The sequence below is a fragment of the Alexandromys fortis genome, unplaced genomic scaffold, assembly GCF_014885135.2.
Source record: "Alexandromys fortis isolate MF-2015 unplaced genomic scaffold, M_Fortis_MF-2015_v1.1 scaffold_82, whole genome shotgun sequence".
NCBI lineage: Eukaryota > Metazoa > Chordata > Mammalia > Rodentia > Cricetidae > Alexandromys > Alexandromys fortis.
Window position 1 is genome coordinate 1782979 of NW_026067963.1, and position 22371 is coordinate 1805349.

The 22371-nt window shown below is 43.3% G+C and overlaps 1 protein-coding gene across 1 annotated transcript in view; it reads right to left on the reverse strand.

Moving 5' to 3' along the window:
* Positions 1–5707: 5707 nt before the first annotated feature.
* Map4k5 (mitogen-activated protein kinase kinase kinase kinase 5) overlaps positions 5708–22371 on the reverse strand; it is a 91895-nt gene continuing 75231 nt past the window's right edge. The window contains exons 25-32 of the mRNA XM_050153533.1: positions 22180–22238; positions 19838–19941; positions 19328–19505; positions 16499–16567; positions 14823–14915; positions 11501–11571; positions 9254–9309; positions 5708–7268 (exon numbers count right to left, since the gene is read on the reverse strand). Coding sequence (XP_050009490.1) covers positions 7181–7268; positions 9254–9309; positions 11501–11571; positions 14823–14915; positions 16499–16567; positions 19328–19505; positions 19838–19941; positions 22180–22238 — 718 coding nt within the window. The 3' untranslated portion in view covers positions 5708–7180. The remainder of the gene's footprint in view (positions 7269–9253; positions 9310–11500; positions 11572–14822; positions 14916–16498; positions 16568–19327; positions 19506–19837; positions 19942–22179; positions 22239–22371) is intronic.

A 22371-nucleotide genomic window follows, 5' to 3' on the forward strand; every position in this document is an offset into this window, starting at 1 on the left:
ATGGCCAAAGACTATTAAGCAAAACCACAACCAATCTAAATGAAGAGTTGTGGAATCCAGTCCCACCGGACACATCTACAACACAGTTTTTGCAGCTAAGGCTCAGGGATCTTTTTGGAAAAGGGATATTGACTGAGTGTTGACTGAGATTTCAGTCCCACCCGGTCCTGCAGCCGTTCAGTCCCAAAGAAACACACAGAGGTCTACATTAATCATAAACTGGTGGACCTATTAGCTCAGGCTTCTTATTAACTAATTCTTACATCTTAAATAGGCCCATTATTCTTATCTATGTTAGCCACATGGCTTGGCACCTTTATCAGTGAGGCGTTCTCATCTTGCTTCCTCTGTATCTGGGTGATGACTGCAGACTGAGCTTTCCTCTTCCCAGAATTCTCCTGTTTGCATCGTCCAGCTTCTACTTCCTGCTTGGTTGCCCCACCTCTACTTCCTGCCTAGCTACTGGTCCATCAGCATTTTATTAAAATACAAGTTACAAATATTTACAAAGTGCAAGACCATTGTCCCACAGCAGTGGTGGGGCTCAGAAAGATTGCAGAGCCAGGGGAACAGGAAGCTTGCTATGAGACTGTGTCTCCTAGAAATGTCAAAGAAACTACATAAATTGAGTCTTACCAACTTGGCTGCCTAAACAGGACCTGAAATATCAGTAAACATGCTAAAATCAAAGGGGAAAGGCTCATAAGGACTCAGTCCTAGACAAAGAACTACAGGCAGTCAAGGAATGCTCAGAGGGCGAGAAATAGTCTTCCCCAGGGAGAGCACACAGTGCAAAAGCTGGACCCCAGAGCGTTATCTGCAACCCCAGTTGGAGTGAGGCAGGGAGACAGGCAGATTCCCCTGAGATTCCAGTACTGGCCAGCCAGGCAAGCTAAAATTAGGAGCTCTTTGACCAATGAAAGAGCCTGTCTCAAAAAATAAGGTCGTGAATGAGAAAGACACCAGATGCCAAACCCCATGCTCACGTACATATGCACACACCACACACATAAATATAGGCTGAGTAACTCTGTTGATACTCTCCATAACGGACTGATATTTTATTAGTTTAAAGATATATGTTAGGAGTATTACGCCAGGCGGTGGTGGTGCTTGCCTTTAATCCCAGCACTTGGGAGACAGAGGCAGATGGATCTCTGTGAGTTCAAAGAACAACTTAGTAGACAGAATGAGTTCCAGGACAGCCAGAGCTGTTACAGAGAGAAACCCTGTCTCTAAAAACTGGCAGAGGGGGACAAAGGTAGAGTATTAGTGGTAGTAGAATATCTCTGATTCAAGAGGACAATACAAAGAAGCAGAAAGCTGCGAAGATTGACTTTAGACATCGCCATGAAGCTCACAGTGTTCACTTGTATCTTCACAAAAGATATTGTTGATGGGAAAGTTTGGAAAGCAATTGTGTCTGCATTTGGCCCCTTTAACATTCCAATGTTACAGGTCTTAGGAAGTAAACCCTCAAGGTCAGGTGGCAGAGTTATCACCTGCCAGAAGACATCATTCCCTTCACACTGTTCTAGGTGGCCTGCTAGCCCCTCTTTGGGGATCCTATTTATAAAGTGGTTTCCACAAGGCCATCGGAGAAGTCAAATATTGCCTCAGGAGGTATTGTCATTAACGCTTTGTGGTCCATGTTAGTCCAATTGGTTGTGTTGTTCTGTTGGGACTAGAACTGTCTAGAATCCGTTCCTATGGGGGTTCCAGTAGGAAGAGACTGAATGGGAAGGAGAGAAACTCCTTAACTGTGGAAGCTGCCTCCAGCCAGGGTTTCTTTCTACTCTCCCATAGCCAGCCTTATTTCCCACCTTCAGGACTATCGGCAGCTCCCCCTGCTCCAGGTCTGCTCCTTCTCCATGGACCCTCACTCCAGACTCCAGAAGCTGCCATCAGCTAGGGCGTCAGCGCGAATGTGGGGCTCTCCGAGGCCGAGGCAATCTCCGTCTTCACCATTCTGCATCTCTAGCCTGATGGGTGGATACTGCTTCCAGCCACTTCCTGTTTTCCCACTGCTGCCCCGTGTTTTCCTGCAGCTGCTCCCTGTGTGTCCCTGCGATCGCTACCTGCTGCTCTCCCAGTTGCGGTGCTGTCCCAGTGGCCACTGTGCTTTTCTGCGGTTGCTGTTACCCCACAGTTGTAACCGCTACCAGGCAGCTGCTACCTGTATTACCTCTGTGTCCTTTTCGCCAGCTCTTTCATCGTGTAACAATTCTCTGTATTAGTACCTTCCTGGTAAAATACCTAGCAATTTCTGCTTTCTTGTCTAGACTGAGTGATGTTCAGCTCAACCCACGTAGAAAATGTATCCATTTGACTCCGTCATTTCAGAACACTGGTGGGCACTTGCACTTTACATTTTACAGTGGCTTCTAAGCCCAAATAAATTTTTTTTTCCGAGTTATACCTATGAACAAGTTACTTCCTGACAGTCACAGTGGTTATTCTCCTGTAGCATATAATCTACTAAACATGCAGTTCCCGACACCGCATGCCAGGAATTTAGCTCCCAGGCAGGTAAGTGTTCTTGAGAAAGAATGTGACACATAGGTTCTAGCAGCTTCAGCGAGGAGTATACAGCTCATGGGATCCTAGGCTTCAGGGACCATATCTATCCATTTTGAGCTTTCAGGGCCTATGGATGGGGAAATAATTGTGCTCTAAAAAGTTTGACCATCAGTGCTTGGTAGGAACACCCAACGTGGCAACTGTGACATGTCCTGGATGGCGCTTGACAGACATGAGTCAATTTACCATTTACTGTCTTTAAATCATCGTAAGACAATCACAGAGAAGTAGATAATCCAGACAGATGTGAGAAACATAGCTAGGACAAACGTCATGGATCCCAAATTGTGTCGCTTTCCAGAGTTTGCTACGCATTACACTTGCTGCAGTTGCTGGGCATTTGGGGTTGATTTAGCGAGATGCCTCTGCCACCCGTGGTGAGCATTTGCCGTGAAAGTGTCCCTCAGTGGTGGTTGAGGCTTCTTAGGCTATCTGTTGACAGCATCAGTGTAGAACCTATCCCTCCTCCTGCTCTATGTATCCCTGTAGGATGATCCTTGCAGATGCTGTCTTCTCCATAGTCAAGAGATAACATGTTTTGTATTAACTCCTAACGGGTAAGGTGCCAGTCCCTCAGTTATCCGCACTCTAAAGAGGACTTAGCCCGTGGAACTTGGTTAGGAGGTCACACCCTTCTGTGTGAACAGCCTGGCTGCTGGAATCAGGAAGGATTGATGATGCTCTACTAGAGAAAAGTGCACAATGCCAGGTACTGCTGGGCTTTTTACCTAAGGGTATCATTTCTCATGTAGTTTTGCCAACTATGGTGATTTCCAGTTCCACATACTTTCAGAAAAATGACAGAATTTGTCTTGTGACCAAATAGACCTTTATTGTATACACACTACACTTACCTGTTCATGACAGACAGGGACTGAAGCTGTAACTTGGTTCTTGTCAATAGTGGCACAATGAACATGGATATTCACATCAACTCTGTGGTAAGCTGATTCTTTTGTGTATACACCCAGAGGCGATACAGCTGGATTGCACAGTGGTTCTAACTCCAGTATTCTGAGGAAGCGCCACACTGACTTCTGGAGGGTTGCACTCTATTCCCATCAGCAGGACACAAGGGTTTTTTCCTGCAGACCTCTATAGGTTCTCACCAGCACTGGTTTTCACGACAGTCACATCGATCACAGAAGGCATGGAACCTCAAGGTAGTTCTCTCTCCCCAAGATTTGTGTATGAGCGTTTTGCCTGCATGCACATACATGTACCACCTGAGTGCCTATTTGATCCCGTGGAACTGGCGTTACTGATGCTTGTGAGGCCCCATGTGGGTGCTGGGAATTAAACCCAGGTTCTCTGCAAGAGCAACAAGCATTCTTAATGACTGAGCCATCCCTTCAGCCCTCAAGGTAGTTTTGATTTGCCTTTCTCTGATATTGTGTTCATGTATTTGTATTCGTTTCCTGTTAAGTCCTGTCCAATTTGTCCCCTTACTGACAGGATGCATTTTCTTGGCATTTGCGTTATACACATTTCTAGATACTAATCCACTAGAGGTATAGCTGGCAAAGGTTTTCTTTCACTTTATACTTTCTTCATTGCTTCCTCTGGGTGTGCAGAAGCTTAATTTCATTTAAGTCCACTTTCCAATTCCATTATTTCGTGTGCTCCTAGAATCCTTTTCATAACGCCTTCTCTTCTGTCTGTATTAAAGCATATTCCGTTTTCCTTAGCAGTTTCAAAGATTCAGGTTTTGGTCCATTTTGAACATTTTTATAGGGCAAGATTAAGAGTCTAGTTTTATTCTGCATGTGTATGTCCTGATTTCTTAGTGGCATCTGTTGAAGAGGCTGCTGTTTCTCCAACCTATGCTTTTGGTATCAAAGCAAAAGAGCAGGTGACTGTAGCTGGGTGTGGCCAGTTCTACTAGAAATCTGAAGGCACTACTTCTGCTGACATTTGAAGACATCTCAGTTTGTATTCCTTCCTATGTTACCAACCCTTTTATTTCTTTCATGCCAATGCCCTTGAAATTAATATTTGGTACTTTTCTTTCTCTTTTATTAAGAGTTTCAGGCTTCGTGTGTTTTGGTTATATTCAGTCTCCCTGATATTCATTACATTCATTCTCTGTCTGGATCTCATGTACATACCATGGTGTTTAACTTCACCACTTACATTCTTTGACCTAGAATCTAATGCTCTTCAATACTGAGAACATTTCTTGAAGCATCATCGTTTTTTCTGGGACAGAATCTCACTACATACAGTCAGGGCTGGTCAGAGCACTCATGATCTCTCTTGGCTTCCTGAGTGCTGGATTATATACCACCACATCTGGTGAACTATGCAATTGGTGTTTCGTTCTTTACTTTTTAAAAAAAAAACTCTGAAATAGGATGTTGGGTCTTCTGAGCCATTCATTTTCTGAGCTTCTCATTAAAAACTTTTTTTCAAATTAAAATATAATTACATCATTTCAGCTTCCCTTTAATTTTCTTAACCTTTATTTCTTCCATATTTACATTTATTTGCCAATTTATTTTCTGAGAAAATTCCTAATTTTATATTCTAAATCTTCAACTTGAACTACTTATATTCTTTCCAAAAGTTCTTCCTGAAGGGTCCGCTTGTACTGGTTATGACACCACCTTCTGATGTTTCCACTGCCCCACTGGCTGCTCACTTTCTCACAGCTCAGGACAGATGACTGCTAGCTCGACACAGGACAGCTTCCATTTTTACTGTAGTATTCTCCAGCCACACAGCTTATTAGCAGGAGGTCCTGACATCAGGCTCCTCTTGTGTCTCTCCTCCTGCAGTTAGTTGCCTCCCACATCCTGTTAGGATGGCTGTAGGGGACCAGTGAGAAAAAAGGACGCTGTCTTTGGTTTTTCCTGACCCTGAAGGTTGTCCTCCTGCCATCTGTTGCAGGCAGCATTTCTCAGAGGACCCATTTACATATTCCATATTCTATTTAAATGTTATGGTGTGTGGGTGTGCATGTACGTGGAGGTCAGATGACAACACTGTAGAGTCAGCTTCACATAGCTGGGAGGTGGGGATGAAAATTAGGTAGGAATCAGCTTTACGTGGCAAGTGCCCCTACCCAGTGAGCATCCTGCTGGCCCTGACCCACTAGGTGCGTTGTCAAAGAACAAATCCTTTACAATTCGCTTGTGTAACATTTTATTACTTGTACATTGCATAGTGAGAAGAGCAGAGTCGGGAGACTCTTGGTCTGGCTCAAGAACTAACCAGGATGAAGTGGTTAAGTTGCTTAACTTGGTTAAACTCTTATTTCCTCATTGGAAAAATGGAGATGATAACATGTACTTTATAAAACTGCTAACGATGAGATAGGTACATTGTTTTCCTGTCAAGTATCTGGTCAGACTATTTCTACAGCTTGCTACTACTAGCCCCTGCTCATCACCTCAATGCTAACTGTTCTTATAAATGCATTAAGATAGCTGGTACCAAAAGAACACATCATTTCTGGATACTAAGAGTTGCCAAAGAAAAACAAACTAAAAAACGGCCCTATCCTTTAATTTTAGTATAATGGCTTTTTAAAAAATATAAAACCAACATCATTTATCTATACTATCCCATCAGAAATTGCAATTTCACTTAAAGTTTTTTTTTTCTTAAACCTACTCACAATGAACACCTATGTATGTGAAAACCCAAGATTACACGTGCAGTTACTCTGCAGTTTCCCCATTGGCATAACGTAAGTAAAATACATAATATGGGCAGTTAAATACTTTTCTCCCAAACATTAGGGATCATGATATATATGAAGATTAATTTCTTGTGCATTATCCCTAATGTAAAAAAATCACAGGTATATTATACTGCTTGTCAAAAATACGGTAGTCACACCAGACATTACACATCCTGCCAAGGCTTTTAGTCCACCGTCGGCACTTCTGCATGAGCCCTTACCACCATCGGCAGTGGAAATCACAAACTTCCTTGAAGGCAACCCTTCGTGAGACTGTGTCATGAAACACTTTGTTAGATGAAACTGATGTGCTGAACACCACACACTGCCTGTGACTCCTGAAGAACGAACGGCTATGTAAAGGTGAACAGGACTTTCACACATTATAAAAAAATTCAGCTGCTCTGCAACCTTCCTTTGCTAAAAGTTAGAAACATTACACCACTCCAGCAAGAGATTAATAAATAAGGATTAAATATTCTATCTTACAAAAACATACAGAAGGACCAATGTCAAAGTGAAAGGCTTGTTCGACAACTTCTTATCAAATTACGTTCACTAAGAAGGAGTAAGACCTGGTATAAAAGGACAGAATGCTCACTAACCTCTCTGAAAAAACAATCACATGAGTTATTTAAAAACCATGGCACCTTGTTACAAACATTGTGTTTTTAAAAGGACTGTGTTTCCTGGAACTAGAGGACTATTTGTCTCATAGCTTTTATTAAGCAAACTTGATATAACCACCACACAGTGGCAAGAGTTGACTAGCTGTTTCCAGCTACAGAAAATACTGAATTCTGTCCTAATGTACAGAAGGCAAGTCACACTGCAGTCTGTATTGAGTTCCCTTAGCACGCGCTTGCTTCAGTGCAGCACACTCATCTTCTTGTCACTTGGAATCCTCTCAGTTGCTTAGTAACTATTTTCATGCCCAGCCAAGATGTAGAGATTGCTGTGTGCTGTGGGGTTTTCTGTTGGTCTGCTTTCCAAAACAACCACCCTGAAACAAAATCAAGAAGAAGTCTAAGTGCTGAAAACAGGTTTCGGTGTTCACAGTGTCAAACCAGTATCTCACCAGCTTGCTTGCCATAAAATTACATAAAGTTCACAGAAATACAGCCAAAAGTCCTCACCATATTTTATAGCTTCAAACACAACTGAGTAACGATTGTTTTAGACACAAATTATTAAAACAGTCAGATATAGTCTCACCTTATTTCAACTGAACTTCAATGTGCTCACTTAGACAAGCTCACAACCGGTGTGATAATGCCTTAGGCAATTATACCAACAGAAAGAAGGGCTAGAGAATAAAGAGGACCCCAAGAGGTCATCTGAACTGCTCAGGGAGGGTCTCTGAAAACAAACTGTTTAAAACAAAGAATGGAAGTCAGGCACAGGAGGCGCATGCCTTTAATCCCAGCACTCGGGAGGCTGAGGCAGGTGGATCTCTGTGAGTTTGAGGCCAGCCTGGTCTACAAGAGCTAGTTCCAGGACAGGCTCCAAAGCTACAGAAAAACTTTGTCTCACAAAAATAAAACAAAACCACCACCACCAACAACAAAAACTCCAAACCAAACCAAACCAAAAAAAAAAAAAATCACAAAACAAAATAAAATTAAGAAGAAGAAGAAGAAAAAAGAATGGAGTGATAACCACCTATCCCTTTTCCCTGGAGTATAGGCAGGCAAAGAAAGAAAACAACAACAACAACAAAACCAAGAGCCATCCCATCCCATAGCATTTGAATTGTGAGGAGAGGGTTTAAGAATAAAATAAGGACTGGGTGGTGGCACATGCCTTTAATTCCAGCACTCGGGAGGCAGAGGCAGGTGGATCTCTGTGAGTTTCAGTTTGTGAGTTTGAGAACAGCCTGGTCTACAGAATGAGTCCCAGGGCAGGATCCAAAGCTACACACAGAAACCCTGTCTCGAAAAACAAAACAAAACAACAACAACAAACAAAACTACACAGAGAAGGAAGTCTAGAGGGCAAATGGAGGGGACAGTAACACATACTAGATATTTTTGTGGCAGGTGAATTTTAAGTACATGACTTTTTGACAGCAATAACAAGAGATTGTGCACTGTGGAAATGTAGAGGAACACAAAGTCACCAATCTGCCAGGGTTACCCACTACTATTAAGGAAGCAGGCGCAGGGGCTTGCTGAGGAGCCCGGGTACCTAAGCTTCTTTCTTAGGAACTACACGACGGAATTGAAAGAATCAATTCCTGTAAATTGTCCTCTGACCTCCACAAGAGTGTTACAGTGCACATAGGGCACGTGTGCACATGGCCACACTAAAATGTTAAAAAAAAAGAAAATATAAAAACTTAAAAGATGGTTAAGGAGTGAAGGGAAGGAGCGAGAAGCATCGGGTGTGAGGTGTCACCCTCTGCCAGCAGAATTCTCAGAATAATCATGACCCTCCCTGCATTAGCCAGGCCTTCCAGCCCCGCTGCCTTCTGCTTTCTGGGCACATCACTTCCTGGGCAGCTGTGCCTGTGGTTTACCTTTCTTTCAGTAAGGTAGACATCATTTTTTAAAATTTCCTTTTCTCCTCCTAACCCCTTCAAAACCTTTAGACACATTAACTCCTTATAATTAATACTGCCTTCCAGACCCGAGTTGAGCATTTTATGACATAAAACTCACATCAGGAGGCATACATAATACGTGATAGAGAGCAATACATCATGAGGACATGAGGGAACTAAAGGGACGTGAGATCGTGTCACGGTTCCAGGGGTGTGAGCACTCTTACTACACGTTTTGTCTTGGCTGAATATAACTATCTCTCAAACACAACCCTTTTCCTGAAAAGCCTGTGAAACCAACAGACTAAATATGATTCTCTCAATACAAAAATCTAAGTTGATGAGCCCTCTAAGAATTTCGACCGGAACTCAACACAGGCTGCAGTGTGAACACAGTGTGAACACTGCTACTTCCACATAATTAAATCACTACAACTGATCGTTACCTGTCTGATCCCAATAAGCGGAAAACTCTGGTCTCATCTGAAATTTCCTGGGTGACCTATGGCAGAAAATACCCGTCAGTAACATTGTAGCCTTGACAGTGTTTACAGTCCTGTAGCAGTTGCTTAGACATAGCAATGAAAGAGAAGGAACAATATAGCTCCCCAAACCAAACATGCCTCAGGAAGCTAGTTTCTGACCGCCCATGAGTAGACATGGCCCCATGTTCACAGAGAACCTAGTCTCTCCCAGCTGCTTCCCTCGGGTGCTCTGTGGGATTTGCTTCTGAGTGTTCCATTAGGCATAAGGTCATCGAAGTCTTACTTTACAGTGAGGTGCTATGGGGCATCCTGTTATTCACTCCCAAGGGCCAGGCCGCCACCCGTGTTAGATGACTGACCCCTCCTGCGGTCTGCAAAGGCTGCATCACTAAGCTTGAGCACCCCCCCCCCCCAAGGAGTGGGAGAGTGGGTGTGACCTTTATCCAGGAAGGGCAGCCTTAGTGCCAACGACTCACTTTCTCCTCTAAAGGAGCCGCTCTAAGGTGAGCCCCACCACGCCTTGGTGCTCCTATTGGCCGAGCCCTGCTGTGCAGTGGATGCCCACCTGTACGAACATGCTTTCAATGCACTCCCTCTTTCTGTGTTTCTCACCACATCACTTGTTTTCTAGAATCTATTCCTAGGTAAACCACCTCTACTTGGTTGCTATCTTGGGTTGGCCCTTGGAGGGACTCAAACTACGTGACTATGATTAGTGTACAACAGTCTACTAACAGGAGTTTGTAGTCTATCTGGAAAGACAGAATGAACAAGTTTGGAGCTATATACTCTAGGGAGCTAATTTTCACAGTATGAGGCTGAAGTGGTGTGGGACAATTCTGTATTCTGTCAATTATGTTTTAAATAAACTCTGATTGGTCAGTAGCCAGGCAGAAAGTATAGGCGGGACAACCATACAGGAAGTAGAGGTGGGTCAGTGAGAACAGGAGAATTCTGGGAAGAAGGAAGCCCATTCCTCTGCAGTCCTGTCCAGACACTGAAGAAGCAGGATGTGACCTGTCCTGCTGAAAAAGGTACTGAGCCATATGGCTAACAAATACTAGAATAATGGGGCTAATATAAGTTATAAGAGCTAATATGAAGCCTGAGCTAATGGGCCAATCAGTTTATAACTTATGAAGACCTCTGTGTGATTTTCTTTGGGACTTGCCAGCTGTGGGAACTGGGCAGGACAGAAACCCCAACAAGCAGGCCCCTCACGTTACACTGAAGTACTCTAATTACTGTGGAATGTTACTTTATGGCAGAGGCTTCCATTGAAGGACGAGAGCCCCAGCAGTAAGACAGAGGTGCAGAGCAGCGCTCAACTGAGACAAATGCATTACAAGGGGCAGCAGCACAGCTGGGCATGAGAGTTCGCAGAGAGCGCAGTCCCAGACTGGGAGAGGCCCTGGGTCTGAGTTTGCAAAGATGGGAACACAATGAAAACGGCATTTAAGAACAGTTAGCACGGCTGGGTGTGGTGGCATGCTGTCAGTACACATGAATTCTAGGGAAAGCTTGTCTTGAAAAAGCACACCTGGTGACATTCAGTGATGTGGGTCAGTAGATAACCAACACATCCAAAGACCACTGGTTTATACCACCTTTCCTTGGAAGCAGAACTATTTTCATAGTTAAATATTATATAAATACGGGGAGAGATGAACTAAACTCTAATACAGAAGAGTCCATGCTTGCAGGTAGCGTCACAGATTCATGAGTCTTTAGCACAGAAAACTCACAGAGCTGGGACACGCTCCCATCAAAGTGGAATTCCTCCCTTGGGGGGGAAGCCAGCCCCATCTCCTGCAGCTAGGCGTCCTCAAAGTGACACTGAAGCCTCAGATCCATGCTCTGCCACTTAACCAGTCACGTGGCATGCAGAGTGCCTACTTTCTGAGCTTTAAATGTGCTAATATTTGTGAACTGCCTGGAACATAATACGTCTTATACAAAATTTATAACAACATTATTTATAACAACAGTGTCTTCGACATTTTGGAGTTCCCTGTGGCTACTGGGTATTTAACAGCAAACTCTAAAAGTGAACCTATGAGAGGGGAGAATGCAGGCTTGCATTCTGCCACTTCACGCACTAAAGGCACTAAATGAGGCAGTGTGACTCAGAGAGGAAATGCCTAGAATGGACATCTCACCATTAAAAATCCCGTGTGGGAGTCAGAGAGGTAACCCGAGAACACTCACCTCATCTGACTTGAAGCTTTTACCCTGCATCCCATGTTTCCAGAAAGCCAGCACACTGTCTTGAAGGCACACTGAAAAGGACGAGCGGAAAGTGAGAAGGAAGCACAGAGCTCCACACTACAGAGTCTCCTCAACTGCTTTCTTAAGAAAAAGATTTATTTTCAGGCTGGAGAGATGGCTCAGTGGTTAAGAGCACTCACTGGCTGCTCTCCCAGAGGTCCTGAGTTCAATTCCCAACGCCCACATGGCAGCTCACAGCTGTCTATAACTTCCATTCCAGGGGATCTGATGCCTTCACACAGACATACCAGTAGGCAAAAAAAAAAAAAAAAACAACAAAAAAAAACAAAAAAAAAAACCCAACGTACATAAAATAAAGATAAATAAATAAGATTCATTTTTATTACTTTTAATTACATGTATGCGTGCACATGTATGGTGTATGCATGTTTCTGCAAGTGCCTGAAGAGACTAGCGGCAAAGGAGCTCCCTGGAGCTGGAGCTACAAGTGGTTCTGAATATACGGATGCTGGGATCAAACCCTGTTTGCAGCCTGTGCTCTTAAACACCGAACCATCTTTCTGGTCCCTCACTAGCTCTTTTTAATAAATGATAACATAAGGCTTTTCAAGTGCTCAGGGCAAAATTCCACTGTCTAGACTATTACTGCTCAACATTTTTTGTGACTAAGTCGTGTCTAAATTCAAGTAATTTACTGAGACGGTTAAGCAGCGTTCAGAGACGTACGTCACAGGCATTCTTCCAACATGGGCTGACTTCTGATAAGCTGGGTATTGGCATACTAATTTCTCGTCCATATGGTGTATCTTCTATTTTAAGTTATCAAAACAATAAAGACATGCAGTTAAGCTTTTGGATTTAAAGGAAGTTATTCAAGCAGCTATCAAGCAAGAAGTTTATGTTCTTATTTTTCATTTTATAAAATTAAAAAATAAACATGCTTCATAACCCAGAATCTAATCACACACTGAATATTATGATCTCAGTCAATTGCTAAATAAATATCTTAGTATTTTTACTGGCTATTCTAATGAATAGAATTAGAAAAACACAAACATTAATAAACATAATGGTAAAAAAAAGACAGAAAATTGCTACTGTCTTTTTCTTTTCTTTTTTCTGGTGCTAGTGAGCATATCCAGGGTTAATGTATGCCAGAAAAGCATGGATTTCTTATTAGAGTAATAAGGACATGGTTACTGTAAGAATGTCTGGGACATAATTCAACTTAATAAAAACAGAAGTATTTGACGATGACAGATTACATGTGTTTCACTAGTTGTGAAACTGAAGTTACTTGTCTTATTTTGAGATATGATTTAAAAGGATTTAAAGAGATGATTTCAGGATCCTTGTAACCATTTCAAGATTTATTTGAATGAGGTGATGGCTATCTAGGAGAGAACTTTTGTATCACAATTAAAATTCTCCAAATACTGTGACACATATGGTATCAGATGAAGAGGACTTGGGACTGGGCTGGATTCCTGTTTGAGAACATTCTGTGCTAGGAGCTGACGCACGGTACCTAGTGCATACCGGAGTAAGGAGGAATCAAGCTTCCACAATCCCTTCTGTCTGGCCTATATTTCCATCACAAGCAAGGTATATCTTTATGAGCTGACCCATGAAAGCACAACAGTTTATTTTTGGTACTAGGATAGTGCCAGGGTCCTCGTGTGCTTTACTACTGTGCCCCTTACCCTCTAGCAAATTCTAGTTTAATGAGAAACTCAGGTTAGAACCTTCTTTTGGGGAGCAGGGTGTTCTAGACAGGGTTTTTCTATGTAACAGTTCTGGCTGTCCTGGAACTAGCTCTTGTAGATCAATGTCTGGCCTTGAATTTACAGAGAGCCACCTGCCTCTGCCTCCTGAGTGCTGGGATTAAAGGTGTATGCCACAACCAACTGGCTATTTTTTTTTTAAACAAACCTAGAATGCTTCTAACTAGTTAAAAACAATTTTAAAAGCTATATACAGGTAATTATATGATATGTGTGTGTCCTTTTCTTTAACGGTAGAATCATACCATCAATTGTCTAAAATATTTGGATTCTATTTCCCTTCGGGAAAATGCTGACACACCAGCAAAAAAGATGGAAGTGGAATTATAATTATTTACTGTTTGAGACAGGGTCTCACTCTGCAGTTTGGCTTGGAACTAGACCACGTTAGCCTCAAACTCAGAGATCTGCCTGTTTCTTCCCTAAGTGCTGAGGCTTAAAAGTGTGCACCACTGCACCCAAACCTATAATGCTTAAAAAATAATCATAAAATTAATGAGCATGCTGAAGTAAATACTAATAAGGAAACAAATTAAAATGACACATTCCTTTCTATAGCCTCAGCGAAACTTATTGTTTATTTATAATTTATTTCAAGATTTATTTTTATTCCACGTATATGATGTTTTGCTTGCATTCATGTACGTATGCCACATGTATGTGTATTTGTTGGATACCCAGGCACTGGTGTTATGGATGGTTGTGAACGATCATATGAGTGCAGAGAATCGAACCTCGGTCCTCTGCAGAAGTAACAAGTGCTCCTAAGTGCTGAGCCATCTCTCCAGCCCTGAGATTTACTTATTTTATTTTATGTGTCTGGGTGCTTTGCCTGCATGCATGCCTGTGCATCATCACGTGTATGCAGGGCCTGTAGAGGAAACGGGAACCGGAACCCCTGAAACTGAAGTTATAGATGGGTGTGAGCTGCTATGTGGTCCCTAGAATTGAACCCAGGTCCTCTGGAAGCTCTTCAGGGCTGTCAGCCTTGAAGGCATCACTTCAGCCCCAAAGTTACTATTTTTATAGAAACAGATCTAAAACAGTAACCGTCAACACACAGAACTAGACAACAGTGACAAAGAATTACAGGGGACCTAAAGAACGGTCACCACACAAGCGCCTTCCTGACTTGGAAGGAGTTGGGAAAAGCATAGTTCACTTGGCACAACCATGGTAAGGAGCACTCTTAAAAACCAACACCCAGGAAACAAGGGCACAGGCAAGACCAGTGCTGTCCACTATGGTAGCAACCAGTACTGATGTAAAAAGTCATATCAAAAGGGGACCACGATCAGAGTGAATTAATATGTATAAAATTGACAGAATACAAAAATCAAAATGAAACTAGTTGAAAATTTAGAGTGTACACTGTGGCACTCGCCACATGAACTGGTGCACACAATAACAGTGTTTCTGTCAGCTCGAGCTACGAGACGGGCACTGGTCTACACAGCTCTCAGGAGAGAACAAGCAAAGTCCCCAGATATCCGAGTCAGTGACAGAAAGGGACTTACCTACAGATTCAATGCGGAAGTCGAAACTCAGCTCAGAGGCCAGCTTCTTACTTGACTTTAGTTTTCCTTGCAAATTTACAATTTTTACAAATTCTTAAAAGAAATTAAGAAAAAAAGTCAAGACCAGAAATGAAAGTTTTCTAAAATAAATGTAATGTATTTTGTATGGGTATCAAATAATATTCTTAATAAAGTTAAAGATTTACTTTGATTGGGATATGCCTAGTGAAAAATAGGAATTAATGTTTTAAAAGATACATAATTACAGAGATGTTTATCTAGTGAGTGGGATTTTTGCTAATTTTAAAATTAAATAGACATACTGAACATCAATATCTTCATTTTTAAAAAGTGGCTACTTTGATGCTCAAATATTTAGTGATGAGTTGTAATGTTTTTCCTTCACAAATCCCACAGTATCTGCCAAGTAGTAATTGCAGCAATTCCTGCGTGCCACAGAGCTCCAGGTCTGCCAGGGCACACTGGGCCAGCAGCAGCCCCGCCAAGGGCAGGGAGCTCTGGATGGCGGCATGCAGATACAGCCTCTTCGGCTCCTGTCCTCCGTCCTGTCCCCGATCTCTTCACATTAGCTCAAGCACACTTGGAAAGCACCCTTTGCTTCTCAACTGTCCATTCCCACGATTTGAGATTACAAGCCTGTCTCCACTGCTGTCTGCAAAAACCAACTGACAGGTCCCAGAGCTGGGAACACAGTTCCCAAGACCACTTCTTTAACAGCAGAAACTGGTTCAGTCTGGAAGCAGAGTCTTGCAGAGCAATGTGCTCCTGAAGTCGTGTTAGAATGTGGGATACCACAATGACCTAAGCACGCGATCTTCCCTGGATCACACACAAATGTGCGGGGCTCAGCACCAAAGCCTCAGCCCTTAGTTCTTGTTATGCTTATTCGGTTGATGACAAATTTGTATCTATTAGGATAAAAACTGATGCAATTTCCTTCCAGGCAACTTTATAACACTCTTATTTTACTAGTGTTCAGAGTCAGGTCCCTAACCACGGGACAGCGAGTGAAGCCCTGCAGGCTTGGTTCACTCAGCTGTCATATTAGATGAGCTTGCACACACAGGTAGTTCAGCCACTAAGAGCAAGCTAAAAAATACTAGTTATAGTAAATACAGCCACGATAAACAGAACCCCAAGACTGCAGTACCTACTGCATAAAGATGAGTTTAAGAACCAGAGTGCCTTCATCAGCAAAATCAAAGGAACACTGCTGCTAAGCTGCTTGTTTCCCGCCTCCCCTGCTTATGCGAGGCCACACTTCCGCTACTAACACCTCTCCTGCATCAAACAGTCAGGGTCAGCAGGTGGAGCGTCAAAGGCCTGAGTACATTAGAACTGACAAGCCTCCAAAAGTTCATGGGAAGTGATCTGTGATCCTAGTCTACGGCAACCTTCTACTCATTCACTACAGTGAGAGGGAAGAGTTTATACAGCAATCTCCTAAGATGGGAGAATGCTAATGTCCCCACGTGAGCCGAGTGTAAGGACGGCACCGGTGGGGCAGAACTGAGTCTGTAGCTGCGGCGACTTCAGCTGCTTTGTCAGTGCAGTCAGGCCACTTACAGAGGAAGAGCTGGAATGACTGTCAATTTCATTAAAGGGGCTGCTTTATGAAGTAGTGCACTCAAAATAAACTTTAAAATAATACTCACTGTCTAAACACACCAGAACAGTGTCTCTCTCCAACTGTGTCACATGAATGGAATCCAGCTGCTGGCTGCCTGAGAGGGGAATGTTACAGTTAACACCGTGTTTCAGTAAACCAGGGCTTAGAAAACAGCAGTCTGACCCTCGCTATGATTCGTTCTTGGAAATATGGTGCAAAATGCATTTTGTCAGGTTATCTTTAGGAAACAAAAAAGGCTGAATATCAGTTTAGGAGAACAAATATCAGCTCTAACATGGATAAAAGGAACTAAAAAGTGCAGTATTGCTTGATTACATTTTGTTCTGGAAAGGTGGGCTACAGTGACGATGGCAATGAGGGCAAATATGGGGAAGGGAGGAAAATGCACACATTGGTTAGCTTTGTTCTGCATTAGGAGAGATGGAATCCGTCAGGTCCAAAGGAGACCTCACTGCCCCACACCTCAGAAGGCCATCACAGGAAACATGCCCCCAACTGCAGAGGCCAATAGGCTGGACAGGGAAAGGCGAGGTACAGGGGCAAGTGGCTTACTTCTTTACCCCATAGGAAACTATGGCTTGGTCCACACAGGGGTGCTCACAGTTCAGGGCTACGTGCCATCAGGATGTTTGAAACCGACTATGATGGTAGTTTTACTCTTTGGGTAACTATAACCAGTCGCTGCACCCAAAAGGTCTTGTTGTGAAACCAGGCCATCTCTGGGTCATACTGATTTTCCTTTGTAACATATAGAATCAAAGACAGTCCTTGTGCATGCTAGTGACATTATGTCCCAGTCTTATTTGAAAGTGACATTAAGGTGGGATGTTAAACTTTCCTAGTTGGTATGCTTAATGAGTTCTCAGAACTCAGTCTGCAAATTATCAAAGGCCAAGGTGCACCAAATGCAATGCTGTAACAGACGCCCTCTGAGTGTAGTGAGGGCTGTGACGGAGTCCTCTGAGTGTAGTGAGGGCTGTGACGGAGTCCTCTGAGTGTAGTGAGGGCTGTGACAGAGTCCTCTCAGTGTAGTGAGGGCTGTAAGGGACATTCTCTGAGTGCAGTGAGGGCTGTCATGTTGTGTAAGAAAGCTACCACGAACTGCTTCAATTCTGCTTAAAATCACAGTTGACACATGACAAAATAGTATAACAAACAGGAAAATGAGGTCCCCTCTCATTTCATATAGCCCAGATTTAAAATATAAATTCTCCCAAATCCTCTCTGATGGTGCTTTTGAAACAGACATGTAATTGTCATTAACCAGTTACCCTGTTACCCCTGGATTAGAGAACAACAGAAACCGTTCCTCCTATCCAACCAGAGCCCCAGACTGTCAATCATCTTTCCCCATCCCCCATGTCTGTGGATTTCCTAGCTCTGTAGCCGAATCCCATGTGATTTCAGTGTCTGCAGATGAGAATACATGACACCTGTCCTTTGACATTTCACTTGTTCCTATGTCCCATTCTTCCCTTGTATCGAGGGTCCCTGATGTAGCCCAGGATGGCCCGGATCATTATCCTCCCATCTTCACCGCCCAAGTGCAGAAACTACAGGCATGTGCCATCACACCCAGCACAGGTTCACACTTGCAATGGCTGAGCAATACCCCACAGTGTAGACATACCACATTTTCTTTTCTGACCCATCGGCTGAAATCAATCTAGGTGATTCTAAGTCTTGGTTATTCTGGAGAATACTGCAATAAACATGTGTGCGGCTCTCTTTCCAGCACACTAATTTTATTTTCTCTGGAAAGGGGTACACACCCAATAGTGGAACTACTGGGTGGCGCGGCAGTTCTAGTTCTGGTCCTTGAAGCCCCTCCCCAAACTGTTTCCATAATGGCTGCACTAACTGAAGCTGTCAGCAGCTCCTCCCTGCATCCACACAGAAGTTTGTGACTGCTCTGTCTTGGATGGTATCTCATGACATCACTGACTTGCAGTTCCCTGTTGGTTAGCAGCACTGGGTATTGTTTTCATTTGAAAAATGTATTCTTGACTGATTTTTCCAAACTTGAACTGTGAGAAAAGCTTCCAGAGCTTTCACTGAGGTATGTGTAATAAACTCCTAGATTAACCAGCCCATCGAGGAAAGAAACATTGAATATTCTAATGGAAAAGCTTGAAGGCCACTTCAGAAACTTCTATCCTTGTCTGCAGAGCACCCAGTGATTCAAATAGAGGCGGGTTGGGGTGGGGGGAGGATACAGGGATAAAAGGATAAAAGGGAACTTTCCTGGCTTGAGATGCACAGCTCTTTATTTAGTAAGAACAAAGACAAACTAGTAACAATTCAAACTATGTGTGAGTGTTTGCCTGTATGTGTGTCTGTTACCACAGCATTGCCCATGGAAGCCAGAAGAGGGCATTAGATCCCCTGGAACTGGAGGTGTGAGCCATCTTGTAGGTGCTGGGAATTGAACCTGGGCCCTCTGTAAGAGAAGCCAGCTCCTAACCATCGAGACATCTTTCCAACCTCTCAACAACTCAGACTTTTAAATGTCAAGAATATTTAAAATGTCCTCAGTAAAATAAATCTGTATAAACTTTCTTGGGCAAGGGCCAATGAGGTGCTTGCTGTCAACCTGATGAGCTGGGTCAGGCAATCCCTGGCACCTATAACTGTGAGGGAAAAACTCACCCCTATGAACCTGTGTGTCACCTACGTTAAAAAAAAGTCTTTAAGCAAATGGAGACCACAAACTACATGGAGGGTAATTTCTTGGGCTTACGTGAAAAATTATGCTTGCATTTTTATTAGGAGCCCACAATGACTGAGATGAAGTCTTCTGCATCTAGTACAGGCAAAAGCGTGGATATTTTACCATAAAGTGAAAACCACTTACCCGCACCAATTTCTGTAAACCAGGAAGATGCAGAATTCAAGTTGATTGTCTCAAACTGAACTACTTGGTTTGCCTCTGTGCCTTTGCTGATAGCTACACACACCATGGGGTACTCCTGCTCTGGTATCACCAGCATTTCAAACACATTCAATGGACTTGGTAAAGGAAAATCAAAATGCTGCAACAAAAAAACAAGAGGAAAAAGAAATGTAGCAATCTTCCCTTCACAGGTGTCAGTGAAGTCAGCTGAAAGGGTGGGAGCACCCTGCCTCAGTCTATACAAGCTCGCCTTTGTGAGATGAGCCTGAGAGTCTTTACAGAGACTCAGAAAAATATTCCAGAAGCTTTCACACACACACACACACACACACACACACACACACACACACACACACACACACGTCGCACCAACTCTGAGGGCTGTCCCTAAGAGCAGTAATTACAGCCTCAGCCTGCTGTAGTAACACACAGTGCTTTGTCAAGATGAAGATGTAAGAAAGCTCCACATACCTTTATCAACATGAATTTCTGCATCGGTTCATACCACTGAAGCAGGACAATTCCAGACTGCAAAGCTCCGCAGAGGTATTTATGTCCCGTGTAAGGGTTTCTAACTGAAAAGAAAGAAGAAAAAATAAATAAATAAAAATCCTACCCACATGCACAACACTGACTGATTTTGTGAGAAAATAGTTTAGCTCAGTGACAGCTGAACTACATCCATCTAAAAGCTAAGGGGCCTTTCTCCCCCCTTCCTTCCTTCCTTCCTTCCTTCCTTCCTTCCTTCCTTCCTTCCTTCCTTCCTTCCTTCCTTCCTTCCTTCTCTTTCTTTCTTTCTTTCTTTCTTTCTTTCTTTCTTTCTTTCTTTCTTTCTTTCTTTCTCTTAAGACAGGGTCTCACTATATAGCTCTGGGTGGCCTGGAACTCACTCTGTAGACCAGGCTGGGACTGAACTCACAGAGGTCTGTCTGCCTCTACCTCCCAAGTGCTGGGAATATAGATGTGCACCCCCTTGCCTGGCTCAAGTTATTTTTCTTTATGAAGGCAGATGCTGGTGTGAGGAAATGCCAGCGGTTTGTGTTGTCAATCAACACTGCAGTACAGAAGAAAAAATTACTTGGCCGGGCACTGGTGGCACATGCCTTTAATCCCTGCATTCGGCAGGGAGGCAGAGACAGGTGGATCTCTGTGAGTTCGAGGCCAATCTGGTCTACAAGAATCAATTCTGGGACAGGCTCCAAAGCTACAGAGAAACCCTGTCTCGAAACAAACAAACAAACAAAAAACAAATTTTTTTTGAAGTGATTACGTTTAGTTGTCAAGCTACTATCTTAACCCAGATAATGAAAATGGATGGAAATAAAGAAATGCTGCCTTTCATTTTTATTTGAACAAAAAATACCAACTGGAGATCACAGCCATTTATTGCTAAATGCCTTTAATATGCTGAGTACTTAACCACAGGGAATTTTTGATGAGATCCTCACTGCTAGTTCTCAAACATGTACGTTACTCTATAAACTCAAAACTTGCTTCTAAGTAACCAGAAGGATAAAATCTGACAGGTCCAGGGACAACTGAGACTCTTACATAATGTCCTATGACAGAGCAGCTTGAGGGACAGTGATAATTTATCATGTTTATCGGGTATGCATGCATTAATTCATCTTGGTCTTTTTTCTCCCCAGAGTGACTCCCAATAGCCACAACATACAATGATTTCGTGAGCAGGTACTTGTTAAGTTCTGCAGAACTGTATCAAGTCTTAGGACTGCAGGCTTCTAGACCTTTCTGAGCCACAGATCTTGGCATGATGACAGACACATGACTCTCCCCAAGAAGCAGAAATCTGGTTAAACCATCACACACCCATACATCTCAGCCAGCGACGGCTTGAGTTTATTATGTGGTTCCAGAGACTACATCACTTGGTGACACATCACAATGGCTAAATGACCCAGTGACATACACACCATGAAGTGACTGACACAGGACTGTAGGCAGAGCACAGTGTGGTTGAGTATTTTGTTCTACAGAGTATCTTTTCATGAAGATAAATATGTAAGCTCACTGAAAAGCTAGGAGTTGAGGATTCTTAGAGACTGCACCCAGAGCTGATCTAGGTTCTATGACTCCCTGTGACATAATCAGTGTCGAGAACCATTTAAGGGGTAAGTGAGCTAGTTACATAGTAAGGAATGTAACTTGCTTCAAAAGAAGCCCATCCTCTAATATTCCTCTCCTGAGAAACACTGCTAGGCCTCTGCAATGCCACGCGTGAACCTCCCATCATGCCTATATCTAACAACACCATTTAAGGTGCGGCCAGCAACACCAAGAGTGACTTTGGGTGGGGCTTTGACTCATGCGGCATTCATGGGTCAGTGGAGGCATTGGAGGGGAGAACAGCCACGTGGGCAATCTCACACCTTCGTGATGGAGCCCCAGTGAAAACTCTGGACGTCTGAATCAACACCTGACTGGCAATGCTGTGTGAACTGCCACACAGTCACAGCATAAAGGGACAAGACTGGTGCCCACTACTGCGGCAGCGGCATGCCTGGCCTGGCAGCCCTGCATCTGCCTCATGCTCCTGTCACACAGCTGACTTTAGCTTACACTCGCCCATGTAATCACGGCCACGAGCATCACTCCTGTCGGTGAGAATGTGAGTCAGTCTGGCCAATCTGACTCTGAGGGTGGATGGGGTTAATTCTGACATGAGAAGTGAGGACGGTTTGTGTGGACGATGCTGTTCCACAGCTGCTAAGCTCTTACGCTGACTTCACCTCACTCCTACTAGGAGACACTGAGAGCTATGACCATCTGGTGTGAGGAGAGCATCGACTCACCTATGCAGCATTTATGGCAGCCTTTTGTATCAGGGATCTTTGTTGTTAAGGCGAACTTTCTGAAAATATAAGAGAACATGAATGAATTCTAGTGTGGCCTCCATATGGTAACATATGAACCAGCTATATCAGAATCAGACAGGAAGGGACTTTAAAAAAAACCACCTTGGACTCTGACTTTGCACTATTTTT